This window comes from Myotis nattereri (genome assembly GCF_964212035.1).
Source record: "Myotis nattereri genome assembly, chromosome: 8".
In the NCBI taxonomy this organism is placed as follows: Eukaryota; Metazoa; Chordata; class Mammalia; order Chiroptera; family Vespertilionidae; genus Myotis; species Myotis nattereri.
In genome coordinates, this window is record NC_138083.1 from 66,806,077 (window position 1) to 66,831,631 (window position 25,555).

General features: G+C 50.7%; 1 protein-coding gene across 1 annotated transcript; it reads right to left on the reverse strand.

Moving 5' to 3' along the window:
- Positions 1–24,426: 24,426 nt before the first annotated feature.
- Positions 24,427–25,128, reverse strand: DNAJB8 (DnaJ heat shock protein family (Hsp40) member B8; the record flags this gene model as incomplete). The annotated part of the gene is made up of 1 exon (XM_081096601.1): positions 24,427–25,128. One exon carries the CDS (start codon positions 25,126–25,128, stop codon positions 24,427–24,429), a length of 702 nt encoding a protein of 233 aa, XP_080952727.1.
- Between the last annotated feature and the right edge of the window lie 427 nt (positions 25,129–25,555).

Consider the following 25,555-nt stretch of genomic DNA (forward strand, 5'->3'; position numbering starts at 1 on the left):
GGAAGAGTCCCACGGGCCTGAGGTTGCCCACACAGGAGGTGCACCCCCTGGTTGTGCTCCAGTTACAGGGCCCCGCACCACTCACTGGTCTGGACTCCATGCATGTGCTGCATCCTGGAGGACAGCCCCAGCCCTCCGGATGTCCCAGCCTGGCACCAGAGCTAAGCCTTCCCTTCAGACTAGCTGCTCCTGAACGATGTGAAATGGAGTGTGGCTCATGATCCCATGGATATAGTCACATTGTCCCCTTCTTATCTGAAACAGGAGAGTGCAGGACACCAGGGCTCCTTGAGAGAATGAAGCTCTAATAACCTAAGTCACCTTTCTATCTTTGTGTGCTTGGTTCAGATGGGAAACTGATTGAGAAGCCACCTACCCCTGTTCAAAATCTATGACCATCAGAACCCCCATAAGCTCCTGGATGGGGACACTCGAGGCGACCCAGAGAGGTTAGTTCCAGAAGGAGAAGTTGCTGGACTCTACAGGGTTGAAAGGGTTCATGTAACCAAGCTGCCATCAGGTAGCTGGTCAGTATCCTCAAGGGCCAGCCCCATCAGGGACTCAGCACTGGTCTCTGCTGCTGGAAAGCAGGCAATTCCTGGCAGCAGTGCCTGGATGCTATTGGCCGTGTGCATGGAGTCTGCCAGCACCCACAGCTGCTCTGTTCACAGACCCATCATGCAAACACGGGAGTGGCCACTAGGCAGGTCAGTCTACCCCAGCTGCGGCATCTCTCTTCTGTATCCACCCTGTAACTTAGTTCCCAGATGTCCTTCTCTCCTGTCATCCATTCTTGCTTTTTTTCAGGCCATAACCAACCAGCCAAGTCATTGCCTGCTGCCCAGGAGTCTATACACACCCTTCCTCTGGCCGTTTCTTCCTCCCTACTCTGTTATAATCCAGTGCACAGCTCACCACACTGCCCCTGGGGGCATCTCTCGATTCTACTCCCCTTTAGGGATGCTCCCAGGGGCTGTAGGATGGCGGAGATCCACATTTGGTTGCAGACCATCTGTAAGCCAGGCTTTAATTTTTTTCCTCCTTCATCAGTTGACTGTAGGGAACTGACTTCCCATGAAGCTAAAGGTGGGAGAGGAACAACAGAGGTAAAAGTGTGCGTGTCTGGGCACCTCCTTAACAGACCTGTGCTATGGACCTGCTCAGGCCCCATCCCGAGTGCACCACTTTCATCACACAATGGATCACCCCTAGACAATCGGTCTTGTGATTCAGTGGATCTGTTGACTAGCTCCAGTCACAAGGTCACGTGTTGTCCCATCATGAGATGCTCAAGCCCTGCAGAGCCCCTGTGGCATTCCAGAAGCTGCTTCTAGAATAGCAGGGCCTTGCTGCAGGATTCCGAGCACGGCACTGCAATTCCTACCAGGGCTGGCCAGAGGCTCCACCTGGGGCTTTATCACCACTATCAGACAGATAGATCTGCAGGTCATGTGACCCAAGTCTGAGTAGCTTAACCATAGTCTGAGCCTTCCGCAGAGACTTCTCTTGCTCTAGGCCTTACCTGGAGCGGGCAGTCACCTGATGAGAGGGCTGGGGCAGAATTCCTGAGTGTTATATTTGTGCATCCCAGATCCTGGAAACCGTGGTCAGAGGCAGGAAGAAAAAGAGCTTGTCCTTTTCCCCAAAAGGGATTTCCCAGCATGCCCCAGACCTTGGAATCCCTAAAATCTTCCCTAATTTGGCAAACTACTCATTGTCTCACTAGGATAATGAGGATACGTGCACACCTGCCCCAGGTCCAAGTAGTGTGATATTTGGTGGCACATGGACACTCAGTAGTTCATTTGTTGGTACAGCAAGCTTTTTTTCTCTTCAATTAAATTCAAATGAAGTTAAATGCAGTCCTTTAACATTGTTAAACTGCCAGCATAATATGATCCATTTCTATACCAGTGACCCAGCTCCGTATTTCCTCGCCTCTCCGTGGCATGCCCATGTAGGAGGCATCTGAAAGTATGCTCCCTCAAAGGTTGTTGGTGATTATTTGGGGTGGTGGGATTATTTAATTTTGCTTTTTAATTGTTCTGTTGTTCGACTTTTAAATTAAGTATGTTAGTGTTTGTTTTAATCACATTTTAAAACTTCACTGAACACTGCTAAGTGCACCCCATATGCCACAATGTGAGCCCAGGCTACAGGGACCAACACTGAGCATGGCAAGGGGTGCCCCAGAGGAGGGTTGGAGAATAAACTCAGCTGTGCCTTGAGCCAAGGTTCACAAAGAGGAGGCATGATCACGTAGGGAGGGCATTGGCACAGTCTGAACCTGCCAGAAGCTGCCATGTAGGGAGCAGGTCCAGGCCCCAGGGGAGGGGCAACATCCATCAAGCAGCCTGGACGTGAGAGAGGGCTCCAGTGCCATTAAAGCAGACTCAAAGGGCAGGAGGAGCGAGAACAGTCACCGTGAACATTGATGTGGCCCTTAGTGTGTGCCGTGTTCTAAATGCTTTATCTGTATTAGCTCATTCAGTTTTCCAAACAGCCCTATGAAGTAGGGTCTATTGTTAGCACCATTTTTCAGATGAGAAAACCGAGACAAGGGACCATTTAGTAACTTGCCTGAAGGAAACTGAAGCAGGAGTCTACATCTAGAGATGGAGCCAGCATTAATGCACTCATGCATTTATTATTTTCAACAAATACTTTCATGTGCTATTTCTGGCTTTGAGGAAATAGAAGTTAGCAAACACATACCCCTACCCCTCCATATATCCCTGCCCTCAGGGATATGTGGGGAGATATATATTAAACATGTCAGCACACAAATATATTGTCATAAGCAATGACACCAGCCATGAAGCAAGGGTATCAAGAACCTGACATGGCTGGGGGGTGGAGGGAGCGGGGGGGTCAGGGCAGGGGTCATGGTACAAAGGATATTTTAGCTGAACACTGAAGAATACATAGAAGTTAGGGCTTGAAGAACATCTGGGAGAGGAAACAACATATTCAAGGGCTCTGCGGTGAGCAGAAGATTAATTCATTAGATACTCCAGAAAGGATGCAGCATAGTTAGAGAACAGTGAGCAAGAGAGAGTCTGGTGGGAGATGGGAATGAAGAGTTGGCTAGAGACTCCATCTTTTAGAACTTTGTCGGCCAGGAAAAAGAGTTTGAATTTTATCCTAGATACCTTGGAAGGCTATTGGAAGGGTTTGTTGTTTTTTAAACCTCACCCAAGGATATGTTTTTTTACTGATTTTTAGAGAGAAAGGAAGGGAGAGAGAGAAATGTTGGCTGGTTGCCTTCCTTATGTGCCCCTACAAGGGATCAAACCCACAATCTAGGTACGAGCTCTGACCGGAAATTGAACCTGCAGCCTTTTGGTGCACAGGACGATGTTCCAACCAGCTGATCCACCTGGCCAGGGCACTATTGGAAGGTTTTAAACGAGGGAATCACATGGTCTGATTTACCTTATCTTGGGCTACTTTGGCTACTACATGGAGTCAGGAGGCAAAGGGGGAATCTGAAAGACCCATTAGAAAGCTATTGTAATAATGTGGATAAGAGGAAATGGTTGCTGCACCATAGAGATAAAAATGGGGGTTGAAGGACTAATCCATCTTTGAAAAATCACACTGGAAGTCTCCCACACTTCCATTCATAACCCATCAGCTAAAACTCCCGGTTTCACCTAGCTGCAAGGGAGCCTGGGAAATGTGGTCTTTGTTCCACATGGCCTTGTACCCACTAAAGAATCTGGCACTTTAGGTCTAAAGAAAAAAGGGGACAGATATTGAGGCAGACATCTAGCAGCTCCTCCCTGTGATGTTAGAATCAATGGTGGTGATAATGCCAATGGTGATGGAGGTGTAGGTGATGATGTTTGTGATGGTCATGGTGACATTCCCAGTGGCAGGGGCAACAATGATGGGGAAGTCTAGGTGGTGGTAGTAATTGTGAGATAATCATGAAGGTGGTGGTGGTAAAGGCGATGGTGGCAATGGTGGTGGTGTTTAATGGTGGATTGTGATAGTATTGATGATAGTGTTTTTGTTGTTGTAGAGATGGTTATGGTAGTGTTGATGATATTCATGTTTGCGGTAAAGTTGATGTTTGTGGTAATGGTCAAGGTTTTGCAGACACTGATGGTGATGGCTGCAATGGTGATGGTAATGTAGTGGCAATGATGATGGAGATGGTGGTGGTGGTTTTCTGACAGTAACATCGTAGTTGGGTCTTTAATTTCTCACTTCCCATTTATCCCAGCCAGTCTTATCCTTGCTCTTTAATTTCCTTTCTGGCTAGTACTCTTCCTCCTTGTGCCAAAACAAATCCTCAAAGTCCAACCTTCCCTCTGAGGGCCAAACCATCAGGCTTCCACACCCTTGATGTTGCATCTCATCATTTCCTGGTAACTCCCCATTCACTGAAGAATTTGCAAACTGGCTCACAGACTTTCCCTAGATCTCAAACTGCTCTATCTTCCTGGAGGATTTTATGTCCACCTGGACAATATATTCCATATCTGGCCTTTCAGTTCCTGATTGCCTCATCTTCAAGGACCTCCTCCTGCTGGTCCCTTCTCCAGGATCACTAATCAAACACCCCACACCCTGACCACTATCTCCTCCCGGCCCCACTGTCTTTTTGGGTCACAATCATGATATTAGTTGTCTATTGCTGTGCAATAAATTACCCCCAAAAGTTTGCAGCTTTTAACTACAACAAATGTATTCTTCCACAGTTTCTGTGGGCCAGGAACACAAGCTGAATGGTTCTGACTCAGGATCTCTCCCAACGTTGTGATCAAGATATTGACTCTCCTCATTTGAAGGCTTGACTGGGGATGGAGGATTCGCTGCCAAGACGGCACAGGGCTGTAAGCTAACACTGGTTCTTTTTTTTTTTTTTTTTTTATTAAATCTTTATTGTTCAGATTATTACATTTGTTCCTCTTTTTTCCCCCCATAACTCCCCTCCTCCCAGTTCCCGCCCCACCCTCCGCCCTCACTCCCCACCCACTGTCCTCATCCATAGGTGCACGATTTTTGTCCAGTCTCTTCCCACATCTCCCACACCCCTTTCCCCCCCAAGAATAGTCAGTCCATTCCCTTTCTATGTCCCTGATTCTATTATAACCACCAGTTCATTCTGTTCATCAGATTATTTATTCACTTGATTCTTAGATTCACTTGTTGATAGATGCATATTTGTTGTTCATAATTTGTATCTTTACCTTTTTCTTCCTCTTCCTCTTCTTAAAGGATACCTTTCAGCATTTCATATAATCCTGGTTTGGTGGTGATGAACTCCTTTAGCTTTTCCTTATCTGTGAAGCTCTTTATCTGACCTTCAATTCTGAATGATAGCTTTGCTGGATAAAGTAATCTTGGTTGTAGGTTCTTGGTATTCATCACTTTGAATATTTCTTGCCACTCCCTTCTGGCCTGCAAGGTTTCTGTTGAGAAATCAGCTGACAGTCGTATGGGTATTCCCTTGTAGGTAACTGAGTTTCTTTCTCTTGCTGTTTTTAAGAATCTCTCTTTATCTTTTGCTCTTGGCATTTTAATTATGATGTGTCTTGGTGTGGTCCTTTTTGGATTCCTTTTGTTTGGGGTTCTCCGCGCTTCTTGGACCTGTAAGTCCATTTCTTTCACCAGGTGAGGGAAGTTTTCTGTCATTATTTCTTCAAATAGGTTTTCAATATCTTGCTCTCTCTCATCTCCTGGCACCCCTATAATTCTGATGTTGGTACGCCTGAAGCTGTCCCAGAGGCTCCTTACACTATCCTCGCATTTTTGGATTCTTTTTTCATTTTGCTTTTCCGGTTGGGTGTTTTTTGCTTCCTCGCATTTCAAATCATTGACTTGATTCTTGCGCTCCTCTGTTCTGCTGTCAGGAGTCTGTATAATATTCTTTATTTCAGTCAGTGTATGCTTAATTTCTAGTTGGTTCCCCAATATAACATCGAGGGTCTCATTAGTTTTCTTGTAGATCTCATTAAGTTTATCGGCGGCTTCTAAACAGTTCTTGAGAGACCTTAAAAGTGTGGTTCTGAACTCTAGATCTTCCATTGACAATTTTGTCCTGTTTCTTTGTCTCTGCATTTTGTTATGCTTCCTTGGTGCACCCCCTAGTGGTCTTTGTTCGTGGTCTTATAGTTAAATCTTGATTGTTGTAGCTAATTCCAGGGAGGGTTTGACCTCCAGGCCAAGTGGCTATGAGAATCAGCTGTGTCAGCAGTGAGAGAACTTCTGTCCTCTAGGGAGGTGCTAATCTGGCATTTGCCTGAGGCTATCCAGCAAATGCCTCTGTGCAGGGCTTGGGCGGGGCGGGTCGCACAGGATCAACAGGGTGGGCCGGAGAGAGCAGTTATGGCGGCTCTCAGTCCTGTCTCCAGGGGCTCTGCCTCTCTGAGTCCCAGCACCCGCTGCAAACCTCGGAGAGAAAGCTGCACTCGCTCTGACCGAAGCCAGGCAGTCCCGCTGCTCCCGTTTGAGTCTGGGTCCCTAAAGACTCGCCCGGATCTGGAGCTCAGAGTCTGCGACTCCCTCCCGATTGAAAACGCCAACCGCGCCCTCCGCCGCCAGCCCGCTCCGCGCACTCCGCACCTCAGAATTTGACTTCAGCACTGCGCCTCCTCTGCGTGTCCGTATGCGTTTCTCTTTCCTCCTAGTTGTAGGACTTCCACTCAGCCAGCGTTCCAGTGGTTCTGGGTGATGTCCTTTCCGTCTTTTAGTTTCACTTTTGAAGTAGTTGTTCAAAGCAGCAAACTCCGGCGTTAACCTACGCCGCCATCTTGGTTCTCTGTAGGGTCTTTTATATCTAACACTGGTTCTTGAGAGGTGATTTGGTTCTTCACCCTTTCCACCTCTCATGGAGTTAATGTCCTCATGACATGGCAGCTAACTTCCCCCAGAGCAAGTGACCCAAGAGCAGACAATAAAAGCCACAGTATCTTTTATGATCTGACCTCAAAAGTCACTTCTGAAATATCCTGTTAGTTCCATGCATGAGCCCATCTAGGGTGGGAAGGGGTCACACAGGGGCCTGAGTACCAGGAGGTCAGCTTGGATGCTAGCTCCCACAACTATCTACCTTCTTTTTGCCTGCTCCACAGCAACTGAGCCCAGAGGAGAAAGCCACACACCAAGGCAAATTGGTTTCAGTGTGGATTCAGGCCCTCCACCCTGCCCAGCGATGTGCCACTCATCATACTTCTTTGGCCAACCTATCCTCCAACTTTCTAAACAGCCATTTCAAAACGTCACCCTCCCCAAACCCACCCTCTCTCCCTTGCTCTCCTCTCTCACGTTATTCTCTGAAAATGACCTCACCTTCAAATTTTTAAAAAAGAAGAAGGAGGAGGAGGAGGAGGAGGAGAAGGGGAAGGGGAAGGGGAAGGGGAAGGGGAAGGGGAAGGGGAAGGGGAAGGGGAAGGGGATGGGGAAGGGGAAGGGGAAGTTGAAGTTGAAGTTGAAGTTGTTGTTACAGAAAGTCCCTCATCTTCCTGTGACCAAGCACACCTGTATCCATCTTCCCTCTCTACTGTTGCTGTAGAGCAGGGGTTCTCAACCTGGAGGTCGAACGACCCTTTCACAGGGGTCGCCTAAGACCATCGGAAAACACATATAATTACATATTGTTTTTGTGATTAATCACTATGCTTTAATTATGTTTAATTTGTAACAATGAAAATACATCCTGCATATCAGATATTTACATTACGATTCATAACAGTAGCAACATTACAGTTATGAAGTAGCAACAAAAATAATGTTATGGTTGGGGGTCACCACAGCATGAGGAACTGTATTAAAGGGTCGCGGCATCAGGAAGGTTGGGAATCTCTGCTCTAGAGGAATTGCTGCTTCCACCCAAGCCCCGTCTATGCACCTGTGCCTTGGACCCAGCGTATCCCTCTTTTCCAAGAGACGCGCATTATCAGCCATTCCCTCTCTCTCTCTCTCTCTCTCTCTCTCTCTCTCTCTCTCTCTCTCCACACACCTTTTCTTTTTTCTTCACAATGAATCTGAAGCATCCTCAGGCCTCCATAGCCAAGTACTTCGTATTTCTCCTCTACATTTTAGGCCCCTGCAGTCCTCCATCCTCCTGGTTTTTAAATACCATGTCCCACAGAAAGGAGCCGGGGCTCATTGGATACGTGTCTGGTTCCAGGTCTGGAGCAGAGAATACTCGAGATGAGCCTGCAATAGCTTATACAGAATGCAAGGGGAGTGCTCCAAGTCTGTGGGGTCATGAAAAGAGGACTCAAGAGCTAACTTGCCCAGGCTCCCACACCGACAATTTTAACATCAGAAAACACTGCAGTAGACTGAAATACTACAAAGATGTTAAAAATCCACATGTATAAAAGGATAGCTAAAAACCTTATTGGTCAATGTTGGGTCTTCTAGGAACTAACTTGTTCCAAAAAATTTTTTTTAAATAAAAGGAAACAACAACCATTTATCCTCCATTTCCTATATGAACTATTCCTCTGAATAACTATTTGATGAGGGAATTTCTCTTTAGGAAAATTATAGGAAAGGAAATGAGAGACTATCACCACTTTCAACCCCTATTAACGAAGTAAGGGATGATCATCAGTGGTTATCAGAATCATTAGTGAGAAGCAGATGGGACACCTAATAAGTAGGGGTGGGGAAACTTTTTTTCTGCCAGAGGCTATTTGAATATCTGTAACATCATTCATGGGCCATACAAAATTATCAACTTTAAAATTAGCCTGCTATATTCAGTCAAACATTGAATTAACTTGCCCCTAATGTTTTGGCAGGGCCAGACCAAATGGTTTCATGGGATGGTCCGCAGGCGAGTCATTCTCCACTCATACTATAAAGGATGAGCCAGGCTAAGAACCCCTGAACCATTTGTCAATCTTAATCTCCCAAAAAGGAAGTGATGAGACCTTAATCTCCTAGAGTGACACCATAGGACGTACACTATGCCATCTATGCAAGATCCTTGTCAAAATCTCTTGCTTAAAACCGATCAAGCCTCTATACCTATTTCAAGCCTATAGACCTTCAGGAAAACACGGGGCTTACAGGAACATGTTCAATGACACCCCTGGGATATAATTGGCAAATATAAAATGTTTCTTCAACAAATGAGTTGAAAAGAAAAACAAAGGGATGGGGAAATTATAAACACAAGAGCTTAAAAAGACATAGTCAAATACAACTTATGGGTCTTATTTGAAAGCTGTTTTGGACAAATCAAAAATAATCAGTGAAATTTGAATAATGACCAGATACTTGATGGTGATATTAAGACTTATTGCTTTTTATGTATGATAAAGGCATTGTGATTATGTTTTTAAGTCTTTATTGTATCTTTATGAATGAACTATGATGTCAGGGGGTTGCTTAAAAATAGTCCAAGGTTGGTAGACTGGTGGGGGTTATAAATGAAATAAGATTGTCCATAGGCTGTTAATTGTTAAAGCTAGGTGATGGGTGAAAGGAGGTTCATGATACCACTCTCTGATTTTCAGATGTTTGACACTTTTCATAGTAAATATTTTTTAAAAGAAGATAGTCCAGCCTCCTTTTCTGTGACATGGCAACTAAGAAGGCAGCTGCTCTAGATGGTGCCACTACAAATTAGCGGTTGACTATTGGCCTGCCTCCCCGAGTGACTGTGTGGAGCAGAGCCCCCATGGACCAGAATGAGGCCTACAGCATGAGCTTGAAATACACAATTACTGGGTTAAGTCATGAAAATTTGGGAATTGTTACTGCAACATAATTTAGATCTCAATTTTTTCAGCCTGGTCCTGACCTTCTTCCCGAGCCCCAGATCATGTATCCAAGTGGTTACTTGGCATCGCTTCCTTAGCTGTCTACAAGTATGGGAATCAGTCTCTCAATAAATGCCCTTGCTTTCTTTTCCTAAAGGGAGTCTGTCAAAGAGCCGGGCTGCAGGAAGGCCATGCGGAGGACAGCAGAGTGGGGAAGAGGCAAGGCCAGGCTCCACCCTGTGCTGTCTCTTTTAGGCATGCAAGGAAAAGCTTTCTCTCCTCAGCAGTTACCTGAGAGCCCCCACCGCTGGGCTTCCTCTGGTTCTGGAGGCAGAGCAGAGAATGTCCCTACCCTCAAGGCATTGGCCAGCACGCATGCCAGGTGGAAGATGTGCGGGAATGTCAAGTGTAGACACTGATTCCTATGGTCCCAAAAGAGGGAGAAACGGGATGGGGAGACCATGGGCCATAAGAAGGCCAAGGCTGCACTTGGCCTTGATGGAGAAGAGTTGGAAGGATGCTGGGAGTGGAGCTACATGGCCAGAGGTGAGGTAGCGGAAAGGCTGTGCGGGTGTGGTAAGGACTCAAGGGGTATAGGGCAGCCCAAGCATCTGGAGAGAAGATGGCTTATACATGCCCTTGCTGCCATCCAGAACTCCACGACCCCAGGGGTTTCCTGACTGGCTGCTCCGGTGACCGCAGGCGTAACCACGGCGCCTGGGGGCTCAAGTGGCTGGTGGTGCCAGGTTCCTGCTTTGGGGGTGTGACAGCATAGTGTGGTTGGTGGCCCTACCCTAGCACTACTCAGCTCCCATGCCTCCCAAGACACATGGAGGGGAGGCTCATTCCGCTGGCCACACCCCACCAAGCCAAGGAGTGTCAGGTGCAAGGAAATGGGGCCAGGCAGCCTTGATGGGAGACTGGGAGATGGGGAGCTCAGAGATGTCATCTGAGGTCACGCTCACCCTTGGGTGGGCTCCTCTGAGATGCTGATGAAGCTATAATCAAACCTTTACTTAGATCTAAATTGCCCTTGCGGATGTCCTAGTGTCTATTGGCATCCTAGGACAATCACCCAGGACAGCTCTGCACTGTGATCCTGGGCCTTGCCAGGCACCTGTCCCTGACTACTTACAGGGTTTAATGGAGAGTGACTCGTGCCTCTGGATGAACAAGATGTCAGGGGCTCTGGGGCAGGCAGCACAGCCTTGGGGAGAGAAGAAAGAGAGCTTTGACAGATGGAGAAGCAAGTCCCAAACAGGGGGAGGGACATGCCTCGGGTATCCAGCAAGTGGGGCTGAGTACATCCAGGACCCCAACAGCTGCCTCCCAGCCTCACCACACACGCACAGACGCTGGCTCCAGCCCCACCTTGCAGGACCTCCTCCCTGGTCCTGGCTCCCAGCTGTGGCCTCCTGATTTCTTCTTTGTTCTGATCCCAGATACTAGTATAGCCTTCTCCCACTGGGCTCCCCTTCAGGGAATGAGAGTTGGGGCCAGGTCCTGCCCCAGGGATCCGTATATTCAAGTGCCCTCTCAGGCAGGAGATCATTGGAGAAGTAGGTGGCCATGAGCTGTTCTCATATCAGCCCCTCTGACCTCCGTTCTCTCTAAAGGCCCTGTGTTGGGCTGAATCATGGCTCCCAAAGATGTCCACTTTATAATCCCCCAAATACGTATGTTACTTAGATGGCAAAGTGGACTTTGCAGATGTGATTAAGTTAAGGGCATGAGATGCAGAGATCATCTGGAAGGAAGAGATCAGAGTTAGAGACATAGGAGAGGTTACACTGCTGGCTCTGAAGCTGGAGGGTGGGTCCACTAGCCAAGGACTGCAGGAAGTCTCCAGAGGAACAGAGACAGATTCTCCCCGAGTCTCCAGAAGGAACTCAGCTCTATCAATACCTTGATTCCAGCCCAGTGAGACCCATTTTGTCATTCTGGCCTCCAGGACTGTAAGAGAATAAATGTGTGTGTTGCAAGCCATTAAATTTGTGGTAGTTTGTTACAGTGGCAATAAGAAACAAATATAGGTTCCTACCCAGAGAGATCCTAAAGAAAGTGAAGACTCTGAATTATAAAATAAAGGATAGTCTAGAGATGATGAACAGTGTGAGCAAAGGCTGGAGGGGGCCTGGGAGGGTGGCCTGCGGGCAGCAGAAAGCAAGCTCGCTGCCCCCACCCTCATCCCAACCACATGGACACTGAAGGGAGAAAGGGCACATGAGCACAGGAAACATTACCTATATGCCATTACTCTACACACTCCCCCCTGCACTGGTGTGCGGGGTACCATGTAGTGGGTAGAAATGCCTTATTTGGCAGGTAAGGGAACAGAGGCTTGGAGGGGTGAAGTACCTTGCCCAGTGGCTGGACCCCCATCTCTCTGACTCTAAACCTCACCCCTCCTATCAGACCCGGGTGGGCATCTCACCTACGGCTGGAGATCTGTATACCCTGCTCCCCACAACTCCCTCAGGCGGGCATCCACTTGAGTTCTGACAGGCCTGATAAGGGAAATCGCCCAACAGAGATGACGCTGAGGCCTCCACTCCCATCAGGGACCACTGGGCATCTGTCTCCAGGAGAGAAGACTCAGTTGGAGGCAGCAGGAGGCTGGTTGTCACTTCGTGACCTGGGATCAGGACACCCCCCTCTACTTCCTGCTGGGTGAACTCAAACAACTCTTTGCCCCGTGAGGCCTCAGCTTCCCCTTCTGTGAGATGGGGTGACATAGAGAGCAGCTACTGTCCACAACATATTGTTATGTGGCCAAAGCAAGAGGCATTACGACACATGTGGAATGGTGCCCATTTTGGCTAGAATACTCTGCAAATCGCGCCAGTGAAACCTCCGGGGAGCCAAGTGTTGGGTGTGTCTGTGAGAGTATTTTTATTTTATATTCTTTTATACATTTTAAATTTGTTACAATAAGCACAGGCTACAAAATAAATTTCAAATTTGTCATACAAACTTGTCCATGTACTAGTATGTAAAGGGCAGTGAAAGTTTTCAAGGCTGTTCCCAGTTACTGCTTCTCCCTCCCTCCCGCCTCTGGGTGGGGTCAGCCTTGCCCAAAATCACCCACAGTCACTCTACCCACTGCGGGTGAGAATGTCTGCCCACTGAAGTCCAGAGAGAATAGGGCAAGTCCAAGCAGTAAATAGAAGCTGAACAGAAGGACAAATACGGTATAATTCCACTTATATGAGGTCCCTAGAGGAGTCAAGTGCATAGAAGCAGAAACTAGAATGCTAGGTGCCAGGGGCGGGGGGAGGGGGAATGAAGAGTTGGTGTTTAATGGGGACAGAGTTTCAGTTTGGGAAGATGAAGAAGTTCTCAAGATGGACGATGGTGATAATTGCTCAATAATGTGAACATACGTATGTCACTGAACTGAACCCCTAAACATGGTTAAAATGGTGAATTCTATGTTAGGTGTATGTTATGTGCTGTAGTTAGCTTGGACTCCTGGCGACCCTATGGATGGGTGATGTCCACAACACCCTGTCCTCAACAGCCCTACTCGGCTCCTATAGACTCACATCTGGGGCTCCTTTTATGGCGTCAGTCCATCTCATATGTGGTCTTCTTTTCCTGCTGCCTTCCATTTCCCCAGCATTGTTTTCTTTTCCAAAGAGCCCTGTCTTCTCATGATGTGCCTGAAGCGGACAGCTTCAGGTTTGCCATTTTTGCCTTCAGGGATATTAGAGGCTCAATTTGCTCTAAGACACATTTGTTCATCTTTCTGGAGGTTTGGAGTATCCATAGAGCCCTCCTCCAACCCCATATTTCAAATAAATTCATTTCTTTCCCATCAGCCTTCTTCACTGTCCAACTTCTGCATCTGGACATAGTAGCTGGGAATGTGAGGGTGTGGATGATCTTAGCCTTGGTCTCTAACAACATATCTTCGCTCTTGGTGATGATCTTTCCTAGTTCTTCCATGGCTGCCCTTTCATGTGTATTTCACATGTGTCATTTTTATGTGTATTTTTTTTAATATTTTTTATTGATTAAGATATTACATATGTGTACCCTCTACCCCCCCCGCCCCCCCCCCCCCCGCTCATCCCCTCACCCCCCGTTGTCCGTGTCCATTGGTTAGTCCTATATGCTTGCGTATAAGTCCTTTGGTTGATCCTTCCCCCTTGCCCCCACCCTCCCCTACCTTCCCTCCAAGGCCCGACAGTCCAATCAAAGCCTCTCCGTCTCTGGATCAGTCCTTGTTCATCAGTTTATGTTGTTCATTATATTCCACAAATAAGTGAGATCTTGTGGTATTTATCCACTCTCCAGTTCCATCCATGCTGTGGCAAATGGTAAGAGTTCCTTTTTCTTCTTCCTCTTCTTAAAGAATACCTTTCAGCATTTCATATAATGCTGGTTTGGTGGTGATGAACTCCTTTAGCTTTTTCTTATCCGTGAAGCTCTTTATCTGACCTTCCATTCTGAATGATAGCTTTGCTGGATAAAGTAATCTTGGTTGCAGGTTCTTGCTATTCATCTCTTTGAATATTTCTTGCCACTCTCTTCTGGCCTGCATGGTTTCTGTTGAGAAATCAGCTGACAGTCGGATGGGTACTCCCTTGTAGGTAACTGACTGTCTTTCTCTTGCTGCTTTTAAGATTCTCTCTTTATCTTTTGCTCTTGGCATTTTAATTATGATGTGTCTTGGTGTGGTCCTCTTTGGATTCCTTTTGTTTGGGGTTCTCTGCGCTTCCTGGACTTGTAAGTCCATTTCTTTCATCAGGTGGGGGAAGTTTTCTGTCATTATTTCTTCAAAAAGGTTTTCAATATCTTGCCCTCTCTCTCCTTCTGGTACCCCTATAATTCTGATGTTGGTACGCTTGAAGTTGTCCCAGAGGTTCCTTACACTATCTTCATATTTTTTGAATCTCTTTTCTTTTTTCTTTTTCGGTTGGGTATTTTTTGTTTCTTTGTATTTCAAATCTTTGACTTGATTCTTGGGATCCTCTTGTCTGCTGTTGGATCTCTGTAAATTATTCTTTATTTCAGTCAGTGTATGCTTAATTTCTAGTTGGTCCTTTTTCATGACCTCCATGGTCTCACTATACTCCTTGAGGGATTCATTAAATTTATCGGCGGTTTCCATAAAATTCTTGACAAACCTTATAAACGTGGCCTTGAACTCTATATCCAGTCATCTGCCCTCCTCCGTTTCTGCCAATTGTGACCTGTTTCTTTGTCTCCGCATTTTGGCTGCTTCCCTGTGTTGATAGAGTAGCCCTGCGCGCCAGGTGTCCTGTAGGGCCCAGTGGCTCAGCCTCCCCAGTTACCTGGGGTGGACACTCTTGGTGCACTCTTGGTGCCTTGGTTGTTGTAGGATCACTGGGAGGAATTGACCTCCAGGCCAATTGGCTGTGGGAAGCAGCTGTGTCTGAAGTGGGAGAATGGTCCCCCTCTGACCACTGGGCACAGTGGCTCCTGGATCTAAGGAGGTGCTAATTCAGCCCCTGCCTGAGGCCACACAGCCGGAGCCACGAAGAGGCTCAGCTGTGAAGCAATGCAAGCCGCTGCGGGGCCTTGGGCCTTCTCTTGGAAGTTCCGGGTCTGCCTGGCTGGGCTGTAGTTAGGTACATTCACATGCAAAAGCCTCTGCCGCAGCCTGGGTGGGGCGGGGTCTCAGGGAGTCAAAAGGGCGGAGAAAGAAGCTATGGCTGATTCTCCGCACCCGGAGTCGCGCATCTCAGTGTCCCGGTAACGGCTGCAAGCACCTCTTAGGGAAAGCGGCCCTCAAGTTCGCCCGCTGCCGCCTGACAGACCAGCCTCTCCCCGTATGAGTCCTGGGTCCCCAGAGACTTCCCGGAACCGGAGTTCAGAGCAGTCGGGAGCTTGTGATTCAAAAAGACAGCCACGTCCTCAGGTGCCACCCCCTTTCCGCGCGCACGAGCCGCCGCCGTACCTCTGCACTCAGCCTCCGCAGCTCCTCTGGCTCTCAGCGTGCTTTTCTTTTCTTCTAGTTGTAGAAATTACACTCAGCCAGCCTTCCTGTTGTTCTGGACGATGTTTGCTCCGTCCTTTGGGATATTGTTCAATTGTTGTGTGAGGCGACTATTTCCCGGTGTTTATCTATGCCGCCATCTTAGTTTCTCCTCTGTTATGTGTATTTTACCACACTCAATCAATCAGTCAGCCGTCCATTGCAAGATAAAAGGGAGGGAGGTGATGGTGAAGGATGAGACTGGGAGCCTGGGGTCTTGGTGGGTGTTGGGACTTTGTCCTGGGTCTTTGAGAGAAGTTTGGAGGCTTCTATCTGAGGGCATAGTAGAATGTTCCAATTTGTTTGAATACAAAGGGGATTTTAATGTTTTCCTGTGAGCTACTTCGGAGAGTTTGGACTTTGGATTACTAGCAATCAGTGACTCTAGAACAAATGACCCCAGAAGCAAAGTGCCTCGGGGTTTTCTGAGGGCAGAGCCAGGGAGTGACACAGTCCAAGGGGCATCAGGTTGTCCCTAGGGAGCCACATCAGGTAGCTGGTGCTGGCAGCCTGGAGCCCGGGGAAACCCTAGAGTAGTAGTCAGGTTTCTGGAGTTCACAGTGGGAGCTTCCTGGGTCATTGTGGGATACCTGGGGTGGCCAGGGGCGGCCAGCACACAGTGGGTGTGCAGATCTGAAGCCTGAGCCTGCCAATGCTGGGTGGACATGGCAGCATTCCTGAGGCCCCAGTGGGCACCACCTTCTGATCTGGGCGCTGGACAGCAATGAGCAGCACACCCCTCAGTGGCTGGTGCAGAGGCAGGACCGACAAAGCAGACAGTACGGGCAGTCATGGGGTCCATACAGGTGGCTGACTGGGACGGGGGGGATGTAGGGTGCCACCAGGAGCAGCAGTCTTAAAATTGCTGAGTTGGTGCTCCATCCCCCCATCTGGCTGGGACAGAACAGCATCTGCAAAGGCTCACAGGCCAATTGTGAGAGGTGCTAGGGCTTTGGCTGTGAGAGCAGGACCAGCGCACCTTGAGGAAGGGCGGAGGCAAGCCAGGCCCTGAGCTTGGGGTAGGCATGGGCAGGTGGGGCTGGCAGTACGGAGCCACTCTATGCTGTCCCAGCACCTTCCAAAAATTAACATCACAAGAAGTGATGGGTAATATTTGCTACAGTGGGGGCTCTCTTTCCGAGTTTCTGACCTATAAAATGGGCAGGGCTGTTTGGAGGCATGGATGACGTTTGGTGGACAAAGCGCCAAGTAGGTGCTCAGCACCTTCCCTCCATCGGCAAGATGAGCCATTGTTGTCTTGACAGGTTTTGACGATGTGATTGCCCTAAGCCGGACGAAGGGTGCAGGAAGCTGTTGTGCAGAATTAGCTGGTGTCCCAACTCTGAGCTGAGCTGGGGACCCTGGCCGTCCAGGGAGAAACCCTGGGGTCTGTGAAACCTACTGCGGCAGAGGAGCCAGATGAGGTCTGAAGGTCCCCCACGGCCCTGTCCCAGTAGGAGCACTGCTGTGGGAGGCCAGGGCTCAGCAAGGGCCCTGCGGTTAGTGTGGGGTGCTGTGGAAGAGAGAGCAGTGGGCAGGCAAGGCATCCCTGTCACCGCTCTTTGCCCTGAGACTGTGCTCGGCATCCCTTCCACAGCTGTCTCCAGGTGTCTTTCTGTCTCTCCATGTCTTTATTTGGCACGCGTGCGCTGTCTCCCTGGCCCTCACCTCTGTGCCCTCGTGTTTCTGTGTCCCGGCCTCTCTTTCTGGGTCTTTCCTTCCTTCCATGCCTCTCCCTGCTTCCCCATCAGCCCACTCATCCCCACCCCAGCCATGCAGTCCCCTCCAGCCCACTCGGTGCCCTTATCTAGGTCCAGCCCCTGCACAATTGCTGGGAGCCCATCCCCATGACAACAGGGCAGATGGCTTCGAGTAGTTGCTCTCCCTCCCACCACAGCTCAATCCGTCTTTGAAATTAAATCAGCTGTGATAACATCATAACATCGACTGGCCAGAGGGAGGGCGGGTAGGCAGGAGGCTGCCTGAACCCCACCCACCAGTCCCAGGCCCTGGATGCAAGGGGAAAGGATGAGGAGGGCCAGCTTTCGATGTGTCTGTAATCTTGACCACATCTCCTACCCTCTGAGGCTCCGTTTCCCCATCTGTAAAATGGGGCAAACAGGCATCGTTCTTTCTTGGGGCCAGTGCAAGTCTCTGGGAATGTGTGCGGGCAAATGCCTCAGGTGTGCTCAGTAGGGCTGAGAACCTTGCACCCCGCCCCCAGTTCACAAAGAAACCAGACCCTGGCGGAAAACTCCACTGTGGGGTAACTGCCTGGCCAGGCTCAGGGGCCAGGACATTCGCTCAGGCCACTCACAGTAGGGAAGGTGCAGACCTGGCTCCCTGCCTGCTCTGTGAGCTGAGGTGCACCCTCCCTCTCCAGGGTTTTGGTGCACTGCCTTGTAAAAGGCCCCAGGGTCTTGGATCCTCCTGCCAGGAGGACACACGGGGATGCCATCTGGTCCACCCCTCAATGGGGAGACTACTCCCTCTCCACAGGATTTAGGTCCCTTTAGACATCCAGGGGCCCCTCAGGATGTGAGAACCCAGGAGTGGTGGGTGGAGGAGGTGGGACCCTACAGACCTGAGGCCTCCCTGGGGAAGTGGCACCGGAGGCCAGGTGAGCTCGGTAGGAGTTTCAAGCAGGGGGGTCATTATGTGCCTAAGACCTGAGCCAAGAAGGAGGTGGGGAGGGCCTGAGAATAGAGAGTGAGGGAGACCGAAGGAAGATAAGCAAAGACCTGCAAGGAGGCAGAGGAGAGGGGCTGCGGGAAGATCTGGGAAGAGGCAGGAGCGCGCCAGGTGTGTGCGCGAGCGCGACAGCGAAGAGGCTGGGAGGCTGGGGAAGCAGGGAGGATGTGGGGCCAGATGGCGCAGGGCCTTGGAAGCCACTGTGAAGACTTTGGCTTTTAGTTTGAGTGTCTTGCAAAACTCTTAGGTTTTTACAAGATCCTTTTGGCTGCTGGGATGGGAACAGGGTGAAAGAGGGGGCGGGAGCAGGCAGGGAGGTCAGGGAGGAGGCTGGTGCGATGTCCGGAGACAACTTGGGGCTGGACCAATAGAGGGGCCACAGTGTAACCCGCACCCTCCGGGCCCTCCTGTGTGGGGAGGCTGGACTATGCTGGACCTGACTAGCAGGTCCCATGCCAGGATATGAGCGCTGGGTTGTGGAGGGTCTGTGGAGGGACCCCAGGCTTCCTCACGGCAGTGGTCACAGCATCCTGAGCACAGGCCCCGAGGGGGCTCCTGGTGAGGCTTCCTTGGCCAGAATGGCCTGCTCCAGTGCAGCTTGGCCACGGAGGCGATATGGAGCAAGGAGGCCTCCAAAAATAAATTTAACAGGCCCGAAGGAGACGAGAAGCGTGGCCCAGATGAGGGCAACAGCATGCACAAGACGTGGATGCTCACAGGGCCTGGGGCGGGCGGTGCCTGGAAACACAGCAGGGTTCCAGTGGATGACAGTGTAGGGAGTTGGACTTTATCTTGGGTGCAGCTCTAGTTGCTCCTCAGCCTGTCTGGCAGTTTCTCCATCTGTCCAATGGGGCTCAGGCGTGAGACAAGGATTAGGGAGGTAGTTGAGGACATGTTGAATGCTCAGCCAGGTACGTCAGCCGCCATGTTGAGTAGCTCCAGGATGAGTTGAAGCAGGGGAATGCCCGGATGGTCTGTGTGGCGGGGGAAGGCCCCAGCTTCAGGTGGGCGGCTTGGTGAAAGGAAGGCAGCGCAGACAGGGAGCCCTGGCCCTGAGGTTCCTGGAATGTTCAGGAACACCAGTGCCTTCCAAGCACCCGGATCTCTGCTGGGCACCCAACCCCAGGAACATGCAACCACCTGGGCTGCTGAGCCGTAACTGGATTTTCCCAGCAGCTGTCAGAGCTAAGCAGGCCCACTTGATACAAGCTCGGCTGGCCAGTAATTGGTGAAATTAGCAGGTCGGCAGGGGCAGAGGTCAGGTGGTTAATGCTGTAGTGGGGTTTTGATGAAGTTAGTCCCTGCAGGACTGGAAGCTGGGGTTCGGCCTTCTGTGCATCTCAGGACTCTCCTGCCCCTTGAGTAATGTGGTTAGAGGACCTCCAGCTGCCAGCCTGTCCCAGGGGCCCCTGGAGGTGGGACCCAGCCAGAGCCTGGGCTGAGGCTGGAGGTGCAGCTGAGCATCCAGGTCACCTCCTATGTTCTCCTGACCAGGGCACTTGCGGCACCAGAGGGCTTTGCAACCCCAAAAGATATTGGGGTGATGCCCTTTGGCTTCCTAGAAGAAGCCTTTAACAAGCACCCCGGGAGAACCAGCACACAGGCCCACCTCTGGGCCTTGAGCACCCCCACCAGGGGTGTTCATCCCTGCTCTACATCTAGACGTGGGATGGATTCCTCCCCAGGTCTCTCTGTGTCAGGCTTCAGCCTCCCCCCAGGTTCAGGGCCTCCCAGCATCTTCTCCCATCTGAGCTCCAGAGGTTATCCTCTGAGCATACCCCCTGCTTTTTGTCATTCCCTGGAACAGTCTGCTCCCATTTTCTTTCACTTCCCGTTACTTATTGGACACCTACTACATGCCAGACACTGGGCTAGGAGCTGCCATGCACGGCTGGGCAAAATCTGATTAGGTCCCCCCAGTGGCACTCCCCGCACCTCTTCTGGTCATGCCCACACTCCTCTCTTCCCAGCCTGGGAAGCTAATGGTGACAGAGACCCTGTCACAGTCAGCTTCAACCCCGACACCTGGAATCACCTCCTTTTCTGACTCCACTCCAGCCCCCGAGAAACAAGGACTTGCCAGCATACTGATCCTTCATATAGACATACACGTCTACTCCCAGGGGCACACCTACCTTAGCTGTTGCTGCAATTATTTATTATTATTATTATTATTATTATTATTATTATTATTTTGAAGGTAAATCCTTTGGAGTCAATAACTTGGATGAAATTCTGGCTCAGCCACTTGCCAGCTGTGTGGCTCCTCTCCATGCCTCTGTTTCCAGTTGTATAACATGGTCAATGGCCCCAGTCTGGGAGAGCTGTGGGCATTAAATTGAACTGTATGTATCTACCTCACTGACCTCTTTTCTTTTCCTCAAAAAAGGCAGGCCTTTTCCTGCCTCAGGGTCTTCGCACTTGCTGTTCCCTCTGCCCAGATTGCTTTCCCCTCAGATAGCTGCATGGTCCACGGTATCACTTTCATTGCAGTTTCTGGTAAATGCCACCTCCTCAGAGGGGCCTTCCAGGACCACCTGCCTTAAAACTCCCCTGCCCGTCCCCTACACCCACCCTTTTCCATCAGCTTACCTGCCTACATTTCCTCTCTCACATTCACTGCTACTGGAGACAATAGTCTATACACCTGTTTGTTACACAAACAGTGTCAGCTCCACACGACAGGAATCTAACCACTTTGCCCATTGCTGTATCCCCAGGGCTCAATACATACATATTTCCTAAACTGCATTGAATTAAAAGTGCCTGACACATATTTGAGTTTGAGATTATTTCAAGATAAAAATATACATTAAGCCCTGGCTGGTGTGGCTCAGTTGGTTGAGTGTTGTCCTGTGCATGGAGAGGTTGCCGCTACACTTCCCTGTCAGGGCACATACCCAGGTTGTGGGTTCAATCCCTGGTTGGGGGCATATGGGAAGCAACTGATGGATGTTTCTCTATCACATCAATGTTTCTCTCTCTCTCTCTCTCTCTCTCTCTCTCTCTCTCTCTCTCTCTCAAAAATAAAGGCAATGAAAACATTTAAATATATATATGTACTTATATAGTTTTAAAAGATTGTCACTCAGTAGGCCCACAGGTAATCAGAACACAGCTTCCCCATCTTCAGCACCAGCACTCCTCCCACGGCAGGAAGCTCGCTCGCCCTCAGGGAGTCTGCCTTGCTCTGATGTGGAGAAAGCTCTGTTTCCACAGGACCTACTCCTTGTGACACCCACCCCTCCTAGAGGGTCCTCGGTCTGATCTCTGAGCCTCAGACCCATCTGCTCTCCTGGCCTGAAAGAGCCCTTGTAGTCACAAAGCTTGGGCCCACCCACTGCTGGCCCAGCCAGGGCTCCCCAGCCTAACTTCCTTCATCTCTTTAAAGCAGAATTATTTACAAGTTTTCAGGACTGGGCATCTTCTTATTTCTAATTGGGCAACAGCTCTTCGATCTGCTCCCCTCCCAGCTGAGTGTGTCAGAGTGTGAGGTCTGTGCCTTTGGTGGCTCCTTCGATGAGGATACAATGCTGAGGACGGGCCCTGGGCCCAGGTATGACACCTCAGCCAGGCTCATAGGCATGGCTACAAGCAGGCCCCGCACACACCTCCTCACAGCCCCCGAGCCAGGTGCTGGGGTCAGCAATGCGGAAAACAGAGCTCCTGTTTTTGAGAGTTTATGGTTTCCTGGGGCTGCAGACTGTAATCCAACCGCCCTCCGCTGCTGCATGCTGCACATGCACAGCCAGAAATGTGTGCAGCGTGCCCACACATATGACACAGACCCCCGCCACATAGGGTCATGTGGGCATCACCTGGGAAGTCATATAAGAGGGTCCCAGTCCTCAGAGTACCCGCCAGGAGTTCTCCCAGGTGCCCACCGTCTGTCTGCCCACAGCGGCCCATGTACCTGTGAACTCTCCCGTGTACCTGTGTCCCCCGCCACAGCCAACTGCTCAAAGGATGCCCCCCACCACCTCAGTGCCCACACTAGAGTGTCACACCCAGAGCCCGCCCTGATTCTGAAGGCTGCCCTCCCTCAGGTCCCCCAGTGCCACAGAGGCAGCAGGAGCCCCCACCTGAAACTGTCCCTGGGGCCTGAGCAGGCCCAGCTCCTGTCCCATCTCCTGCCTGGCACCGACTTCCTCCCAACAGTAGACCCTTATTTGTCCTGCCTGGAGTCATCACAAATGCCCCAGCACCCAATACTCACACACATGGACACACACACACCACACCACACAGACACATACCCACCCCACATCACACAAACCTCACCACACACATGCCACACCCATACACACACCGTGCACACATCACACACACACAGACACACACCACACTCACACACATCATGTCACACACACCACTTCACACACCAAACCTGCATACCGCATCACACACACACCACTCATACATACCACACTCCAGCTCATACCACATCACACACGCGACACACACACACACACACCACACCACATCACACATATCGCCACCCCACATATCACATCACACACACTTGCACACATCCTACTACACTCACCCCCCCCCCCACCACAACACCCAGAGACATTTATTCTCCCAACAGATATGTGCCCTGCCCTTGGAGCCAGGCATTGCTCTAGGGCAGCGGTTCTCAACCTGTGGGTCGCGACCCCTTTGGGGATCGAACAACCCTTTCACAAGAGTCGCCTAAGACCACCGGAAAACACATATATAATTACATATTGTTTTTGTGATTAATCACTATGCTTTAATTATGTTCAGTTTGTAACAATGAAATTGGGGGTCACCACAATATGAGGAACTGTATTAAAGGGCTGCAGCATTAGGAAGGTTGAGAACCACTGCTCTAGAGGCTGGGGACACAGTGAGGGACAAACAAGGGCAGGCCCTGCTCCCTAGCTCCTCAGGGTGATTGAGAGGCACACATCTAACACAGATGGATACGTAAGGGCCATGGTAAAGCAGGTGACGGGGCCAGGAGAAAGTAGAGCAGGCAGGTGGGGAGCTAATTCAGAACAGGGGTGTGAGGGCAGGACTCCCTGAAGAAGCAATGTTTGAGCAGAGGCCTGAAGCTGAGTGGACGTTCACGTGGGAGACAGCCTGTGCGCAGGCCCTGAGGCTCCCAGGCATGGGGTGCAAGGAAGGGACAGAGGCAAGGCCAGGATGGGTGCAGTTCAGAGGATGAGGGTTGGTGGGAGTGAGACCAGGAAGGTGGGCAGGCCAGGTCGCCAGGGTCTCATGATGAGGATGAGGCCTGAGGTCTTTATGCTTAGAGCAAAGGGTGTCACTGAAGGTTTAAAGCAAGGTGGGTCACATGATGCAGTGTGGGCATTAGCACAACAACACCGGGAAGAATCCCTGTGAGGAGCAGGGGCCGGAAGTTGGGGCCAAAGCCTGTGAGGATGATGTCACCACACTGGCGTTAATAGTAGGTGTGGAGCCCGGCCAGCATGGCTCAGTGGTTGAGCATCGACCTATGAACCAGGAGGTCATGGTTCGATTTCCGGTCAGGGCACATGCCCGGGTCGCAGGCTCGATCCCCAGTGTGGGGCATGCAGCCGATCAACGATTCTCTCTCATCATTGATGTTTCTCTCCCTCTCCCTTCCTCTCTGAAATCAATACAAACATTTTTTTTTTTTAAATAGTAGATGTGGAACACAAGGTTGGATTGAGATGGATCGATGGTCATGACATTTATCAACTGATGCGATACAGATGAGAGATCATAAATCACCTGCAGAACCACCCCTGCATCCTCCCATCCCTGTCCCCAACAGCGGGATTTGGGAGGCGGTGCCTGCAGCCCCGAGGCCCAGGCCCCTCTGCACATCCACTTGTGCTGGAGCCAGCGCTGCGCAGGTCCACGTAGACGCCCCCCCCCCCACCCCAAAGCCAGGCCAGCTGATTCGATGCACTCACTTGGAACGTTTATTAACCAGCAGCCTGCGGAGGCGGTCAGGCGGTGGGTGCAGGACCTGGGTGGCCATGGTTACTTGCTGTCCACTCGTTTAAGCTGCTCCTTGCCGTTGATGGTCAACGACTTCAGCTGCCCATCCTCTTGCACTTCCACACGCTCCTGCCCGTTCTCCACAATGCGCTTGGTGGTGACCCTGTGTCCGTTAACCAACTCGGTGGACGACATCACTGACTTGAACCCTGAGCTGCCAGAGCCAGAGCTCCCGAAGGAGGTGGATGAGAAGGTGGTGCGGGTAGCGCTTCCCCCGCGGCCCAGATTGTCTAAAGCGGAGAAGGCCTCCATGAAGGCTGGGAACTCACCAAAGCAGTTGGAGAAGGCGCCCCTCAGGCTATGGCCCTGGCTGGCACGGTCACTGTTGAAGGGGGTGACCCAGAAGTCAAAGGAGAAAGGATCCATGCCACCAAAAAACTCGCGGAAGATGTCCTCGGGGTTCCGGAAGGTGTAGCCGCTGCCAAAGGGGCTGTTGTAAGGGGTGCTGGCCCCGCCACCGGCCCCCCAGCTGTCACAGCCCACCCGGTCGTATAGCGAGCGCTTCTTGGAGTCGGACAGGACCTCGTAGGCCTCGGACACCTGCTTGAACTTCTTCTCAGCCTCTTCCTTGTTGTCAGGGTTCTTGTCAGGGTGCCAGCGCAAGGCCAGCTTCCGGTAGGCCTTCTTGATGTCCTCCGGGGTGGCACTCGACTGTACCCCCAGCACTTCGTAATAGTTAACCATGCTGAAGGGGGAATTGGGGCAGAGGTGGGTGAGAAGGTGAGGTGGGCCCAGGGGCCCAGGTGATTAGGGTGGCTGTGGAGGAGGCAGCAGCTGGTGTGGGTCCCTCAGCAGGGGTCTTGCTGGCTCTGGGCGTGGCTCTGCCCAGCGAATTTACCCTTTCATAGTACCAGCTTTCAGGGACAGGTGGACACCTCCACTGAAAGGGGTGGGGGAAGGGGAGGGACACTGCCACTGTGGGGCCAGGCAGAGGCAGGTTCCCCAGCACAGCTGAGACCAGGCCCTTTATGACATCAGCCCCTGGGCGGGGCAGATCCACCCCCAGCTCTGGCCCCAGCAACACCAGGCATGTTGGCCTGACCCTCTGAACAAGGCTGGCCACCACGGTGGGCCGAGACTCAGAGCTGGGTAATGTTGGGGCTGCTGGCTG